This window comes from Carlito syrichta, unplaced genomic scaffold, assembly GCF_000164805.1.
Source record: "Carlito syrichta isolate Samal-C Ts95f unplaced genomic scaffold, Tarsius_syrichta-2.0.1 Scaffold305639, whole genome shotgun sequence".
Classification (NCBI taxonomy): Eukaryota; Metazoa; Chordata; class Mammalia; order Primates; family Tarsiidae; genus Carlito; species Carlito syrichta.
Genome location: NW_007249735.1, coordinates 109,938 through 127,869, shown reverse-complemented (window position 1 = coordinate 127,869; position 17,932 = coordinate 109,938). Strand labels below are relative to the sequence as shown.

Sequence of the window (17,932 nt, the reverse complement as noted above, 5' to 3'; positions counted from 1 at the left end):
CTCTGCTGCCCTCTGGGCAGGTGTATGAATTCTTGCCACTTGGCTTGCTCCAAATTTTGTTCTTGCCATCACTATAAAATATAGAGCTCTACAATAGAGTTGATGACTGATACCCATTGCCATTTAGATTGTGAGCTCCTTGAGTATAGGTCTTACTAATCTGTGTGTCTGCAGTGCCTCAGAAAGGGTCTGGCTGAAAAGGAACCTTCTGCAAAGGCTGGAGAGTGATGGAATAACTGAATTACCAAGTTTATCTCTCTGAGATTTATTTCCTTCAAGGAATAAGAAAAGAAACACACTGCCCAGCACCCATCAACTCCTTGTCCACTATTCATGTTGCTCTGCCCTTACCTGTCCAGGGAAATGCAGCACAGGTGAAAAATCGATGCGGTTGTGAGCAGGACGTCCAGAGATGTCCGGACAAGGCAAAACATCTCCCCATAAACCCAGATGTCTTGAACCAACTCAATGGCACCAAAGGGCATCACCAGCACCGAAACCAGCAGGTCCGCAAAAGCAAGAGATACAATGAAATAATTGGTTTTTATTTTCCTGTGAGCAAGAAAGTGTGAGAGGACACAGGGGGAGGGAAGAAGGGAGCAGGGGAGGGAGAAAAGAGCAGGAGAGAAAACAGGGGAAAAGGGAAGAAAAGAAGGAGGGAAAGAAAGCAGGGAGGAGAGAGAAAGGAAAGTCACATGCTGAGCACACTCTGTGAGATCCCCTTCCCCTTTGGTGATGGGGCTGAGAAGGTCCTGTGAGCTCCAGCCTCTTCTGGCTTCTCCAGACCCACCTTCACCAAATGTGCCCTTTCTTCTTCTCCCTTCTGTCACTCTGACCTGATCATAGCTTCATCGGTGACTTCTGCAGGTACTCCCTCCTCTACCTGTGGGCCCAGAGGCTTCCTCCACCCTCAGCCCTCTGGGCACCCTCAAGGAAGGCTCTCCAGGGGGTCCCCTCACGGCAGAGGTCACCTCCACCACCTCACACTCATAGACCACCGTGGGCCTCATGCTTGCTACCCCAGGCAGAATCGCGTTTTCATGCTTTATTTGGATCATCATTAGAAATAAGATAGAAGTAAAAAGAAAATGTTTTGCTCAGAGAGAAACTGCTTCTTTTATCCCCTTTTATAGCCTAAAGCTCTCACCACAGGCTGCATGCTAGAATCACCTGGTAGATTTTAATAAACATTGATGCCCAGGTCTCATCCAGCTCAATTAGTTCAGGAACCCTGGGGGTTAACAGTCCTCTCCTCCAAGATTGCTGGATCAGATATACAATGTCTGGTTTAATTTAAATCTTAGCAAAGAAAGATTTTTTTTTAGGATAGACATGTGCAAAATATTGCATGAGACATACTGCTACCACACAGTAGTTTGTCTTAAAGATGCTTCAGACCAGGCTCGGTGACTCAGCTTGTAATCCCAGCATTTTGGGAGCCCGAGGTTTCGAGACCAGTCCCGACAACTTGGCAAGACCTCGTCTCGACAATAAATCAAAAAATTAGCTGGGCACGGCAGCACACGCCTGTAGTTCCGGCGACTTAGAAGGTTGAAGCAGAAGGATCACTGGAGCCCAGTAGGTCAACGACGGGGCGGTTGTAAGTGTGCCACTGTACTCCAGCCTGGGCAATGGAGTGAGACTCCAACTCAAAAAATGATAGATCGAGACCTCATCTCTACAATAAAAAAAAAAAAAAATGAGCCGGGCGTGGTAACGCGCGCCTGTAATTCTGGCTACTCGGAAGGCTGAGGCAGAAGGATCGCCGAGCCCAGCAGGTCGAGGCTGCGGTGGCCGGGAGCGGCCACTGCACTCCAGTCTGGGTGACAGAGTGAGACTCCAACTCAAAAAAAAAAGTAAAGGTGCTTTGGGGGATTCTAATTGCAGCCAGGGTTGAGACAGATGGAGTCAAGAGTGCAGAAGACCTTTAATTTCTAGATCAGTCACCCGTCAGTTATCCTTTCCCTGAACTGTTGGTCAAATAGGGAGGTTGGATAAGGTGTGCTCTCAACAACTGCATATAGAGTCGTGGGTGATCACAACCATGTAAAAGCCAAGTATGATATGGGAAAAAGAGTGGAAATATACAACAGTGTTCACACGGTTATATTAGAGTTGTGAGATTACGTATGGTCCTTACTTCCCTTCTCCATTTTTCAAATATGGTTCCCACGAATGTCTTCAACATTTCTTGGTTATGAGTTAAAATGGAAATGTTGAGACCTAGCATTCCAGGGGAGCCTGGAGTCCCATCCACATTTCCTCAAGAGGTTCCCTTGGGCTGCTCACCTGAGCTGCCGGTCCCTGCACACGGCCACCATCACCAGCAGGTTCCCCAGGATGGCCATCAGGATAACAGCTGAGAGAAACGTGAGCAGCACCACCTTCTCCACTGACCCGAAACCCTCCTTGGAACTGGAAGACACAAGCACACACACACAAAGAACTGAACAATACTTGGAGAAAGGGCAAAGAAAATTCATCTTTTCTCTTTGACTTTCAGGAAGGTGATGTCACCAGGATCAGCTCCAACATACACCTGTCATGTACCTGATAGATGCCAAGGTCTGAACCCATCACTTGATGTGTCATCCTGGTTAAGTCCTAGGTAACAGGAGGTGGAGGCCAGGAGAGGTGACTTAGCCATTCTGGGATGGCAGACACTCTCCACCTGGGGACCTGTGGCTTTCCTTCAGATCACTTGGCCTGGCTTGTGCTCAGACATGTGTATGGTTGATGTCTGTTTTGTGAACCTATCCAGCTAGACTGTAAACACCAGGTGAATGAATGGCAGTAGCCTAGTCAGGGTCTGCATGAATGCAAAGTCACCCTGTCCTCAGCATGCCATCCCAGCAGGTGGGCTGCCTAGGGGATCGAAGACCAAGGCTTGAAGGCCTTTTTCTTCACTGGAACAAATTGATCTTAGATTCTGTGAAGTTCACTGGAAAAAAGCAGCCAATCAATAAGCTCAGTAGCTCCTTTCACTGCCCTGAACCACATTTCTTTTGGTGCCCACCATAAGTTATTGTTCCCCTGGCTCAAATTTGTGTTCTTATCAATTTCTGCATTCAATTTGATTCTACAACCGTTGTCTTTCCTGTGTGAACTCAGCATTTTGTTTTATTAACTTGGATGTGATGGTCCCCATCAATGAAATCATAATAGCTACAAGTTATCCAGAAGTTATAGGAACTTTAAAAATTGTTTATACTGTAACAAAATGTTCTTTTAAATGAAGTTTCAATGACTCTCTAAATTCCTGGACTCAAACCCCACATTTCAATATGGGAAAATGAGGAACCAGAAATGGACACTGAGTTGCCAGAGCATATTAGTGGCTGGTCTGGGGAAGGCTGCTTGTCCTATGAGACCATCACTGAGAATATAGGATCCCCAGAATCCAGAACTATTAATATCTTTCTTGAGCTCCTTTGGTTGAAAGTCAAGATATCCACTGGTCTCAAGTGGCAGCCGCCTGCCCAGTGCTGATTTTGGTTTTGTCCAAAATTTCTTCCACTGGGGCTGGCACAGAAGGCAAGGTGATAATTAGAATAGGTCTTATATTGGTTAGAGAATAAGAAAATCCCTTCACTCTGCTGAGAAGTGTTTTTATAGATTGACTGAAGTGTTTAGTGCTGAGGTTCAGATGAAAAGACATTCCAGGTATGTACTGCTAAATCGCTCTTTCACATTTAAGTTCCAACTATCACCAGTACAAATATTGGATAGGATTTAATTCAATGAGGAAAAAGACCTCCATAGGGCGATGTGGGCATCAAAAGCTCATTTGACTTAGGCCACATTGAATCAAAGTGTCCAACAAAAGAGGTAACGTGGTGCTTATCCTTGTCCTCCTCAGAACCTCTCACTCAGAGACCCTGGGACACGTGCTCCCCCCCCCCACCCATGACCTCTGTGTTGGACGTGCCTTCTTTCTGGAATTCATATTCATCGACTGGCTTCTGATCATTCTGGCCTCAGATTAAATTCAACCCCCTAATGTACCACCGCCATTTTTTCATTTTCTTTACTGCATTTGTTGCTTTCTTAAATGACTTCCGTTATCGATGATTATGTATGTGTTCCACTCCACAGGCTGACTCTGGTGATCTTTTCTGCCACAATTAGCAAGTCTGGCACTGTGTCTATTCTACAGTGTGCATTAATTTATATGCAATACTATTGTAAAACATACGTAGAATATGTAATGCACAGTAAGTACATAACTATTTGCTGATTGAGTGACAAAGAGATATATTATGCTCATAATGATGAAGTTTATTATTCAATGTCTTTGGAGACTGGTTGAAGGTATGAAGAAGATTTTACCTAAAGAAGAGAAGGCCCAAGGATGAGACACAAATGCTATTTTTAACTATCTGAAATAAAAGTAGATACATACATGAATTCATTTTGTGTTCTCATCAGCACATCCACAGCTATTTCCTGTTTGCTTTGTGTGTGTTTATAGTAGCCATCCTAATGGTGTGAAGTGGTCAACAATTTCTGAGCACCTGCTCTGTGTTAAGCATCACCGTGTGTCCCAAAGAAGCATCAAGGAACAAAACAGAGCAGACAATAAACAGACACACAGGACAATATATAAGGTGTTGCTGGTAATAATACTCCCATGGCACAAACTCCAAGAGGGTGAGGAGGACTGGACAACTGGTGGAGGTGGAGAGCTGGCCTTCAGTAGGGATGCCAGAAAAGACTGGGTGAGAAACATCATCACATATTGCACTGTGCAGGTTGTGAGGTTCACGAGGACAAGAGTGGGCTTTAGGCAGTGGTGCCCAGCCTCAGCTGACATTGAGATGATCTGAGGAACTTCGCAACAGCTGGCACTAGACTTCCCCTCAGGACACTGAGTTAACTAGTCTGGGTTACAGTTTGACTGCAGATATTTTTAAAAGCTCCTGAGTGACTCTGAAATACAACCAGGATGAGGTTCACTGACAGAGGGAGGCATGATTGTCATGGATGAGAAGAACCTTCTAACAACTAAAGATGATCCACAACGGCCTCCTGGTGTTGTTTGGAGCTCCCTGGTGCAGGAAGTGCTTACGAATACCTGAATGCCAATGAGGTACCACTTCACACCATTAGGATGGCTACTATAAACACACACAAAGCAAACAAACAGGAAATAGCAAGTGTTGCTGTGGATATGTGGAAACTGGAACTCTTGTGCATTGCTGATGAGAACAGAAAATGATGCAGTCACTGTGGAAAACAGTTTGGTGGTTTCTCAAAAAGTTAAGTACAAAAAGAACATACGATCCAGCAACTGAATCCTAGGTGTGTGCCCCAAATAACTGAAAGCAGGATACAAGCAAATACTTATATACCAATACTCTACAGCAGCACTGAGAGAGTACAATAGCACAAAGGGGTACACAAATCAAGTGTCTGTCAATAGATAATTAAAGAGAATGTGGTATATACATACTACAAAATTTTATTTCTCCAGCAAAAGAAATAAAGTTCTGATACATGCATGCTGCCACATGGATGGGCCTCAAAAACTCTGTGCTGAGTGGAACAAAATGCACACAAAAAGGACACAGGCTGTAAGATTCTACAATATGAGGCTTGCAGAACAGGCAAAGTCATAGAGATAAAACCAGAATAGTAGTTATCAGTGACTGGGGTAGAGGAGACCAGGTAATCATTATTTAGCAGGTGTGGAGTTTCTGTTTAGGGTGATGAAAAGATTCTGAAAATGGGTAGTGGTAATGGTTGCATACATTGTGAATGTTCTTAAGATCACTACATTGCATGCTTAAAATGGTTATTTTATGTATTAGTGATACATTTTATGTTATTTGTTTATTTATTTTGGTAGAGACAGGGTCTCGCTATGTTGCCCAAGCTGGTCTCAAACACCTGGCCTCAGGCAATCCTCCCACCTAGGCCTCCCAAAGTGCTGTGATTACAGGTGAGAGTCACCACACCTAGCCTATATTGTGTCACAATTAAAAAAAAAAGAATACATGGATATGGAGGACTACATATCAGGATACTGTATCAGGCTCCTACATTGGGGGCAGGCTGGTCTGGCTGGTTATAGGACCCCCTTTTTGTCTATTGTCTATGATTTGAACATATCCTTAGAACAGGGACTCTCCATCACCATTAGAACCATCGCTCGTGTACTGCCTATTCTTGTGTAGAAGAAAACAGGTTCAGAGTGTCTGTGATGAACATCTCTAGCTCCAGGGAACATATATTTCAAATCAAGAGGGAATATCAAAGTCAGAGAACACCAAGTTCAATTGTGTGGTTCATTTGTGGCATGCTAATTAGGAGCTAGAAATAGCTAAACTTTAAACTATGAGTGCTGAGCAAAATTTAACAATAGAAGTTTTTCTAATTAGGCAGGACTGTCTATTGAACTGAACGCAGGTCCAGTAATGATAATCAAAATAAACCAGGAACCACTTCTGCAAAATCCCTGTTAGATCCTTGGACTGCCTCTGACATCCTCCAGGAATTCTGTCATTCATTCTCCCAGGCGGTTCTCATCTGACCCGGAGTGGTCCACCCTACTAAATTGGTTCTTTGACGGCTATTCTTATGAGAAATTTTGTGTTCCTTCTTTTTGCTTTTCCAGTGATCTTTTGACCCATTAATTTTAAAAAGAAAAACTCCACAAACTTGCAGACTGTGTTTACCGTTTTCTCTGCTCTTAATGAAAAGAAAACCTGAAGATACTAATTGTGAGTAAATTTCCACATAGATTAGTGTATGTAAAAGTGGAGTGTAAATAAGAAAGTATAATGCAAATGAGCAACTATTGTTATTAATCCAGAAGCCCATAAAAGGACAACAGCAAAGGAAGTCCTAGGTTGTGCTTTATTACACACACACACACACACACACACACACACACACACACACACACACACACACACTTTCTTTCTTGAAAGTCAAGAACACATCTTTTGAGTCTGGTTTTGCTAATTCCCAGCTCGGTGACTTCTTCCCTAAGCCTCAGTTTCTTCATGAATCAGTTGAGAAGTTAGATTTAATTTCTCATTTGTCAAATATGTATTGAATGGCAACTCTGTGCCAAGCTCTGTGCTGAGCACTGGACACGACAGGAAGAACAACAGACACATCCCTGATCTCATAGAGTTCATACCATCAGTGGAAACAGAAAACATTCAAGTGCACAATTGAAGAAATAAGTGCCATTTGTGATCAGTGCTTCAAAGCTGCTCTTCTCAAACCTTAATGTTTGTATGAATCCACTGGGGAGCTTGTTAAGCTGCAGATTCTGCTTCTTTGGTTCTGGGCAGGGCCTGGCATTCTGCATTTCCAACAAGCCCTTGTGTGTGGCTGAGTTTGCTAGTTCCTGAATCACCCATGGATTAGCAAGACCACAAAAAGGCATGAACATGCGAGTGTGACACACCAGGCTAAAGGGCCACATTAGGTTGTCAGGGAACACTAGGGGTGACAGTCAGCTAGTTCTGACGTAGACAGAGAATTCAGGACTCAGGGGAACCAGGAGAAAAGCATTCGTAGGGAAGAGCAGGTGCAAAGGCCCTGAGCAAAGGCTTTTCGTGTCACTATGGAAAGAGAAAGAGCAAGGGAAAAAGCATCTGAGATGAGATCAGAAAAGTGGTTAAGCTGGACCCCAAGGGTTCTGTTATGCCCAGGAGAGATTTATGTTCTACTGGAAGATCAATAAGAAGAGCAAAAGTGATGTCAGTAGAACAATGACATGGGGGTGGAAACATGGGAGGAAACCTGCCAGGACCCTGCAGGAGTCCAGGTAAAAGAGGACAGTTGCTTAGAGTAGCATGGTGGTTGGGAAGACAGAGAAGTGGGTGGAATACAAATACCTTGGAAGAGTCCAGGGACAGATTGAAAATAGATTCCATGGATGGGTGAGAAGAAGCCAAAGTGATAGCCATATTTCTGATTTGCCTATCTGGATAAACGTTAGTACAATTTTATGAGATGGAAAAAACATGTTATGTATAAAATACCCATGACACGCAAATGCCAGGTAGACAATTGAATGTGTGTGTCTGGAGCTCAAGAAAGAAGACTGGGCAGGAGACGTATACTTAGGATTGCCAGCATTTCCATGGGATTTAGAGCCCTGGGGAGGGATGTGGTCACCCAGGAAGAGGGCCAGGGTAGCTATGAACTGCAGCACTGAGACATGCAACAGGGAAGGGGAAACCAGCAGAGGAGACATGGAAATACCATGCCAGGAGCAAAGAAAATTTCAAGTGACAACAATGTATGTTTCTTGGCAGTCCTCTGGAACTACTGAACAGCTGCTTCTGAGAATGGCGCGAGGCAGGGCACTTCTTCTTGTATCCTTTTGCATAATGAACTTTGCGCTAAAATCATGTTAGACAAGAGGGTTTCACTGCTGCACCAGTGACCTCTGCAGAAAGTGTCTCCTCTCCCACCTGCTGTGAACACCATCTACACAGGAAAATGGCTTGAAAAATACAGCATATCCACAAATGATCCCATTACTCCCTTCCCAAGTGCTATGTTCACCATCCTGTCCAGCACTGCACATCCCTTGCAAAGTAATTACATTAGAGAAAATCATGTACCTATCAACAGTCAGTGAGAGGAGTGCAAAGCCGTTCTGACTCAAAAGAGAGAACTTGCCTAAAACTGGATTTTTTTTTATACTATAAATTTTCTTAACCTTAAATGTTAAGATTTCTGGTGTTTTTTATACTGATAAAAGGCTGGATATTGATCAAGAGGGTTTTAAGGTTCTACTAAGCTTGACTAAACGTGAGACAGACTTCTTGACTCTAGACTCTGAATTCCCTCTTCCTAGAACAATTGCTTTAAAACATTTGTAATTGTACATTCTTTCTCTGATTCTTTGAGATGTAAATCAAAGTCACTCACCAGTTTTACACACTGGGACTGTCTTTCCCAAGGACCTGGGAGCCATCCCTTTGAAATGAAGTTATCAAGAAATATGGTACCCCTATCTCTCAGACTTAGTGAGGGGGCAGGAGCCTAACTTCAGTGGACACCATGCTCCAAGTTGCAAAACTACCTCCTGTCATGAAGACATGAGAAAACTTGTTTTTCCCTTTAAGGCCAGTTAGCAAACACAGATGGCCTCTAATTTACCCCCCACCAGTGCCCTCCCCCGCTCCCCCCACATACTCCATTTCTTACAAACTCTCCTGCCCTTTGTTGTGATGAAGTTGAGTCCTGGTCTCTCTCCCTATTACAATAGTCTTGAAAAAAGTCATGCTTGCCTGTATAACTTTGTCCAGTGGAATTTTTGTTTTGACAGTAGATATGTATATTTTTTGAGTTGGAGTCTCACTCTCTTGCCCAGGCTGGAGTGCAGCGGCACGCTCACAGTCACCGCAGCCTCAACCTGCTGAGCTCAGGTGATTCTTCTGCCTCAGCCTTCCAAGTAGCTGGAACTACATGTGTGCACCACCACACCTGGCTAATTTTTTATTTACTTATTTATTGTAGAGATAAGGTCTCTGGATGTTGCCCAGGCTGATCTCCAACCCCTGGGCTTAGACAATTCTCTTGTCTCTGCCTCCTAAAGTGCTGAGATTACAATAGTAAGCCACCATGCCTGACTTTTTTTTTTTTTTTTTTACACCTATAGATGCTTCTAGATTTATGATGGGGCTGGTTACATCCCAATAAACCCATCATGAGTTGGAAATATTGTATGTGAAAAATGTTCTTAATACACTTGGCCTAGTGAACACTGTAACAGTTCAGCCTACCTTACATGTGCTCAGAAAGTTTACACTGGCCTATGGCTGGGCAGTCATCTGGCAACAGAGTGCCCTGCAGAGTACTGGTTGTTCACCCCACGCTCCTGTGGCTGATTGGAGGTTGGGCTTACTGCTGCCAGCCTTGTAAGAGAAAATTGTACTGCATATTACTAGCAGGGAAAAGGTCAAAATTCAAAATTGAAGGTATGATTTCTACTGAATTGCATATCACCTTTATACCATGGTAAAGTAAAAAAAAACCCAAGGTTAACTCCACGAGCTGGGGGCCATCAGCAATGATGTGCTTATATTCTCCATTATGTTTATTACTTGCCATGAACAAAATCCATAGCAGTTGGAGTAAGTGTGAGAGAGGTAAACTCAGGTAATACATGCACGGGTAACAAGTCTTGTGTAAATTAAATTTTCTTTTTCTTTTTTAACTTTTAATTTTTTATTTTAAAGATGTGGGGTACAATTCAGGGTTACATATACAAATGTTCATTACGCAGGTACCCTTGTTGATGAGGTGTGCTCCCCCTTCCCCAGGCAGACTCCCACTACTGCCAATAATTAATTTTCGAACATCTTTTTAATTAAAGTAGAAATAGCAGAATCTGTGAATATTTTTTTCTATAACCAATAACTTGAACAATACTGTTAACTGCAAACTTTTTAAAGCATACATATGTCATTTCTTTTAAACATATATACCTTTTTTCCTAGGTTTCTTGAGAGACAAGACATCAAGTGGGCAATGGCCAGACCACATGTAACAATAAGACTCTGACAATCTCTGTGTAGCCAGGATTGTTCTGTACCTGTTAGCTTCCTAATTTTTACCCGTCTACCAGCTTCCAACCAAGACTAACCACAGAACATCAAATGTGCCCCCTCACCAGTTACAGAAGATGCCCACTTCTTGTCAGAGCATGCCTGGACCTTTCATGTTTAACTTACAAGGCTTTTCTACTGCTCTGCCTGCAATCTGAGTCTTTGCTAACTGCAAGGGTGACCGCTGCCCTCTTGCTAATCACACTCTGAATAAAATGCTTCTATTTGTTCTTCTTCGTGTGGTCTTCATTTATTTCCACATTCCAGATATATTCTAGAGGTTACACTTCTTTAGAATCCTGTATTTTTGAATTAGGTAGAAATCTTTTTGGGGAGAAAGAATATTTCTTATGATATGGCTTATGTTACTTTGGCTTCTCACAGTAAATGTTCAGGTTCCCCAGTTAAAATTTTTCTTTTTTTAATTATTTTTTAAAATTTTAAAACAGAAGGGTTAAATAAAATAATGTGTATAGCACTGTTCCATAATCAGAAGCATCAGAGCTTCAGATTCGCCAGTAATTATTAGGGTCAGCTGGGGGTTTGGCTAAAACACAGATTACTGGACCCACCCACAGTTTCTAATTCAGGACATCTGGGGCGAGGTCCAAAATTTTGCAATTTTAGCAAGTTCCCAAGTAATGCTGATGCTGGTGCTGGCCTAGGGACGGCACTTTGAGAGCCACTGACTGACAGCCTAATGAGGGATGCCCTTACTCTCATCCTCCATTCCCCTGTTGCAAATTACTTTCGTTTACTCGGCAGTGAGTTACATTCTCCTTGGAAATGGGCTGATTTTGACAATGATGCAATCAGCACCTACCCTACGATAGACAACACACTTAGGAGGTTTTCGATGTTGGCTTGTTTGATCTTCACAGTTATCATGGGATCTAATATCATGTTGCCCCCTTTTCAGAAGAAAAGACTGGAACTCATCATGGTGAAGAGATGTAACATCCTACCACACTTACGTGGTGGAGCCGAGATTTAAACCCACACATTCTGATAGCAAGGCCAGTGCTTTACCCACTAAATTTTCAACATGCTCCTTTGGAATTGAATACATTACCTTAAAAAAAAAAGACATGTTAAAGTTTTGCTTTTTGTCTATAAACATTGGTAGTGATAGCTTAATACATCTTATAAAAATAAAATATGCCAGCTATGGAAAATGGTAGGAGAAAAAAAGGAGAAACGCCTATAAAATGAAAGTTATGCATAATGGAGTTTGTACTTCTTTAAAAAACCCTCTTTTTTATTGTTTTTGAAGACCCTACAGATAAGGGCAAGAGGGCAGAAAGGTGGTTGTTGCACAGATGATGAGGGTTAGGTATTTTTGAACTATAAACATGTGGAGTAAAATTGTTGCAGCAAACTCTTAATAGGCTTTTCAAGGACCTCAACAATCACACATGCTGGGGCCGAGACACACTTCAAAGCCCAAGGAAGCTCTGTGTGGAGTGTAATGGAGTTAAAGGATGTCAGGGATGCAGAGGGTATCAGGATCAAGGCCACTGCTCTCCGAACCAAGCAGAAGAGAAAAACAAGGTAAGAACTACATTTGGGGAGATTCTCACTGCTGCATAGTTGTTAACTGCCAAAGATTCCATTCTTTTTTGGAAATGAAATGCCAAATAATAATGTCAGTATGTTAATTAGCCGTGAAGATGGGTCTCACTTTAAGAAAACCCATTCTTCCAAAAGTGGAACTCAGCAAACAGTTATAGAGATAGATTTTTTTTCCTTTACAGTATCATTTTTTCTTTATATGTGGATCCAATGTATAGTCTCTAGTTTGTGTTGCAAACAACTCTTTGCCTACAGCTGTTCAGGAATATGCTCACCAGGCACAGAAATGTCTTCCTTTGGAGTAAAACACGTGGCACAGTTTCAGGATTTGGCTGGTCATTTCCTCGAAATTGTCCCCGTGGTTATGAGAAATTCAGCACAGGGAAAAAATGTAGACCATATGTGCCCTCTCTACAGTGGTCAATCATTTACCCCAAGATAAGCACTCAAGGAAAAGTGGAATTTCCCTGCCCTGGGATTACAACCTGTTCCCACAACAGCTGGCCTCTGTCCCTGGGCCTGACTGCTCATGGGTCCAGCTCTGCATATTTGCCAGAGTTGCGAAGGAGTATGATTTCTCTTCTCACCTCTGCCTCTGACAGTGCAAAAATTCTATGCCCAGAGGAAGGAAGAAACACTTAACATTATGCTACTGCAGAAGTAGCATTATAACTTTGTACAAAAAAATACAACTTTACTGTAAATAAAGCACAGCCACACCCAGTCACCTATGTGGGTCCTCCGGCTGCTTTCACGTCACGGGCAAAACTGAGTAATTACAACACAGACTGCGTGGCCGGCAAAAGCTAACACTTTACTCTGTGACACTTTATGAAAAAAAGTTTCATGACCTCTGCTCTTCTGGAACCAGAGAGAAGTTTGGTCTAAAGAATATGGTACAGAGACATGAAGACCTACAGGGGCCTAAAGGAGCTTAACTGGGAATCATGCCTTCCTCTCCCGAGTGGATTCTCTCATAAGCATCACTCCAGTTGACTAACCCAGAAAGCAGGCATCTTCCCCAATTTTTCTCCCCCTTTGCCTAAGCCATTGTCTACTTTGAGGATCTCTTAAATCTCTTCATGTCTCTCCAATCTGCTGTCAATACCCAGTAGAAGCTTTCCTCTTAGTTTGCCTGGCCTACCCCGAACACACTTATCCTACTGCCTACTCTGGCTTCAGTTATTAGCCTATGACACAGTCTAAATTTAACACCTCCAAAATTGACCTCTTGATTTCCCTCACCTCAAACCTATTTCCCATTTCCATAAGTGGCAAATCTATTTTTTCCGGTTGCTCAGATAAAAAAATCTGGGAGTCATCATTGACAAGCCTCTTGCTCTTGTAGCTCCCATGCATGAGCAGCTCTGCTGAACTCTACTTTTGAAATGTCTCCAAGTTCTGACCTTACCAGGTCCTTTCCTCTGACCACTCTAGTTCAACTACAGTGAGCCTCACCAGGGTGACTGCAAAGGCTCCCAATGGGTGTTCCTGCCTCCATGTTTTCCACATACAACCTACTGGACAGGATGACATATCACTCACCACTCTCAAGATGGCTTGTCATCCCACTGAGAGTAATGCCTAGAGCCCTCACCATGGCCTATGTGAGCTTGCAAAGCTGGCTGCTGGGTACCTTTACAATCTTGACCTTGGCCACTCTCTCCTTTTCCCATGCTGCTCCAGCTAAGTCTGAGGGCACGCTCAGACTTCCTCACTGTTCTAGAATGTACTAACCGTGCTCCTACCTTCTAGTCTCTTGTCCAACACTGCGGCCACCTGGGTCTCTCCATCCCAGTGACCAGAACAGCTCACCCCTCACTTCATTTAGGTGTCTGCTTGATTCGTCTCCACAAAGAGGACTTTCCTGACCACCATATTTAAAATAGAACCTCCCTCTCTCTCAATCCCCATGTCATGTATTACTGATTTCTGGCTGTCCTGGCATGCTCCCACACACACTAGAATGACTTGCATATAAAATCACTGACAACAGGAACTGGGTCTGTTATGTCTATTGAAGTATGTCTAGCACCTGAGACAGTACTTGGCACAAGTACTGAAAAAGTACAGTCGGTCCTCTGTATCTGTGGGTTCTACAACTGTAAATCCAACCAACCAGGGACTGAAAATATTCAGAAATAAATTGTGCTGTATCAACTATGTGCAGATTTCTTTCTTGTCATTATTCCTTGACAATACAGCATAACTATTCACACAGCGTTTTCATTGTATTAGGAATTATAAGTAATCAAGAGATGATGGAAAATATACGGGAAGATGTGCTTAGGTTTTATGCAAATACTACACCATTTGTACCAGAGACTTGAGCATCCATGAATGCTGTATCTCAAGGAGATCTTGGAACCAATCCCCCACACATACGGAGGGATGAAGGTATTTGTGGAATGAATGAATGGATAAGCTGCTTCTTAACTAGTCCTCCTGCCTCTACTCTTAGGCTCCTAACCATTCTCTGCACTGGAGGCAAAATGTGGTACTGTTTTTACTGGAAGGAATTAGCTCATCTCTCGCCTACGTTCACAGTCTTGTAATGTCACTCCATTGCAATTTTGATGAAATAGCAAATTTGGGCCTGGTTTAACCTGGCCCCTGCTTCCCTTTCTGGCTTTATTTCTGACACTGCTCCATAACCAACCCTCCCCTGGAGAGTTCCCCACTCACCTTCAGGGAGATGGAACACCCTTGTTAATCCCTTTCCTTTTCTTCCCCTTCTTTATCTGACAAGCCCGTGCATGGCCTTTGGCACTCAGTTTAAACATCTTATTCTGAGGGAAGCTTACTCCTGACCCCAATTTTGTCCTTGTCCTATAGACTTCTTTGTAATTACATAGCATAGCTTTTATAACACTGTATTTAATCATTCATTCAAAGATCTGTCCCCCCAACACACTGTCTTACTCATTTTGATTTTGGTATCCACAGTACCTAACACAACAGATAAATGCTACATAAGTAAAAAGACGCACAAATTCGCCCTTGCCTGAAAGAATTTTAAACTCTAGTAGTTAACATAAAGGTTCCCAACCCCCCTTTCAGTTCAATAGTTCTGTTTAATCCTGTGTCTAAACCACTCCTTGAATCAGGTGCATGAGTGCCAACAGCCATCTCTTTAAGTTACAATTTATCGTTGTTGACATCATTCACAGACCTCTAAAGAATTAACCAGTTTCTCCAGAAAACATCAGAAGCCTTCCCCATGTTGTACTCTGAAGGTTAATAATACCTCTATTTTCTAGTCATCTTCTGGCTGCCGAAGTTGTTGTGAGGATAAAAGAAACACATAAAAAACATTTAGAATACTTCCTGACTTATAGTATGTGCTCTTTAACTCCTAGTTCTTATTATCCTTCTTATTGTGTCTTCTGCTTATTTCAGATAGACACAAGTTACATTCACATTTGTCCTGGTCCTCTAGCTCACAGTACAGCAAGAAACTCAGGCTGGCCAAGGACTGATCATTATGACAGTGTGTTGTAATCTGGCTGGGGGCTGCTGAAATGACAAGTATAAATAGCGTCCAGAGGAAAGGGATGGTGAGTAAGAATATACTGGAGATTTTCCAGACGTCACTGGTAGAAAAGCAAATATGATGGAGCGGAGGAAAAAAAATGTGCTGAAAGTTCACGGGTGTGGAGATGGAGTTTAGGAGGTCGTTTACAAATGTGGGGAGTACAAATCTGGGGCTTATAGGGCTGCCACAAGCAAAAGAGAAGCAGGGAGTACTCAGAGTCTCAATGGGCACAAGGCTTCAGTGAGAAGGGCTCTGCACTCTAGCTCACCACCAACACGTGTACATGCACCCACACCCACATGCCCCCCCATCCACACAATCTGCAGAGGAGGCTGGGAGTAGTGGGGATGGAGCAGAAGGCAGAGAGTGATGGTGGGACTGCCAGGCATAGACAGACTGAAGTTCAGAGCTTCCATCCAGACAGACCCTCCACTAACTCCTTCTCCTCCTGTATCTGCTACGAGGAATCCCTAGAGTCAAAGACAGAACCATATGGAGTACATGCAGTTACTCATGCCAGCTGTGGCGTTCCAACCTGGCCAGCTTGAGAGCTGCATTACGGTACCACGAAAATGCAGATACAGATGATGCTTGTGACAGATGTTAAAAGAACCTTAAACACATTCGTGGTCCAAAAACTCTACCCCCAAAAATTTAGCCTAAAAAATACATCATTAGAACTGTCCACAAAGATTTATGTACCTTATTACAACCATGTCATTTATAACTGGAAATACCTAAATGTCTAAATCCGGGTATTCGTTACATAAAAAATTACATAGCTATTGAAATCTAGGTTTAGAATATTGAATGATGGAGAAATTCTTATGCTGTTCAATGCTAGATCACATATAAAACAGTAAAGCAGGCCAGGTGCGGTAGCTCAGCCTGTAATCCCAGCAATTTGGGAGGCTGAGGCAAGAGGATTGCCTGAGCCCGGAGGTTCGAGACCAGCCTGGGCAACTTGGTGAGACTTCATCTCTACAATAAACCACAAAAAAAACTAGTCTGACGTGGTGGCTTGAGTCTGTAGTTCCAGCTGCTTGGAAGGCTAAGGCAGAATGATCGCCTAAGCCCAGCAGGTCGAGGCTGCTGTGGCTGGGAATGTGCCACTGCACCATCCAGCCTGGGTGACAAGAATGATACTACAACTCAAAATAAAATAAAATAAAAATAAAACAGAAGCACAAGCTCAAATTTTATACAAAGAAATTATGTTTACATTTATTTATATTTATACATGAGCCCAGGAAAAAATAGTGAGAGATGAACTTATGACCTTTTTCTTAAAATTACAAAAAGACTAGAAAAAATGAGTGGCAATCTTCTGCCTCCATTCCAAGAAGATAACTGTGATTTGTATTTTGAGTTCTTAGTAACTTTGGTTTTCCAAGTTGCAAGGCCAATGGCAGAAGTTTCTGGCACCAGAGAAAAATCACTTGACATAAAGTCCAAAGTAACCAACTAGGATAGAAGGAGGGAGGTTTGCAGAAGGCAGGGGTCTGCAGATTCCAAGAACAGCAAGGAAGAACAGCACACTCGCTCTCAGTGCCCACAGAGACCAACTGCTGCGATGGAGACACCAGTGTCAGGTATGACATGGAAGCAGCACAGGAACCTTTGAGGAACTGTGGAGGAGGGTCAGTGACCAGCCTGAACTGAAAAGCAAGAGGTTTAGTGTGACCCAGAAGGAAGAAGAGGTCTACAGAACACTTGAGACTGAATTTCCTGCTGAGACTCAGCTTGAGGAACTCATAGAAAGGTTACTAATGTAGAGACTAAAAGAAATTTCTCACACTAAATGTAGAGTACAATTCAAATGCAAGCCTGGTATATGTATGTGATATACACACACAAACATATATGCTTACATATACAAATATATGTCTGTACAGGTATATGATACATATACAGTACATACTATTTATACATATAAAATACCTCTATTTATTACATTATCACTCCATATATTAACATTATATACTTCTGGCATCATTATCTCTAGATGTTATTCTCAAAAATTTTGAATTACTTCCTTATACTTTGTATCTTCAGTATCTCCCATCAAATGTGTATTACACTCCTAATACATGAAAGCTATTTTTTCAAATTGCATCGCCTACATCTGGCTTTGCTCATAAAATCGCCTTGACAAGTATATTAAATCTGCACGTATTGTTCTTCTAACCAGTTATTAAACTTGCTAATTAGTGCACTTGATTTTTAAAAGTTTTTAACTGCAAAG

At 42.5% G+C, this 17,932-nt stretch overlaps 1 protein-coding gene across 5 annotated transcripts in view; it reads right to left on the bottom strand.

Moving 5' to 3' along the window:
* The window catches only part of HTR4 (5-hydroxytryptamine receptor 4), a 172,863-nt gene that overhangs the window by 97,719 nt on the left and 57,212 nt on the right, over positions 1–17,932 (bottom strand). For all 5 annotated transcript variants that reach the window (XM_008061903.1, XM_008061902.1, XM_008061904.1 and 2 more), the window contains exons 2-3: positions 2,290–2,415; positions 352–552 (exon numbers count right to left, since the gene is read on the bottom strand). In XM_008061903.1, the coding sequence (XP_008060094.1) occupies positions 352–552; positions 2,290–2,415 (327 nt within the window). The remainder of the gene's footprint in view (positions 1–351; positions 553–2,289; positions 2,416–17,932) is intronic.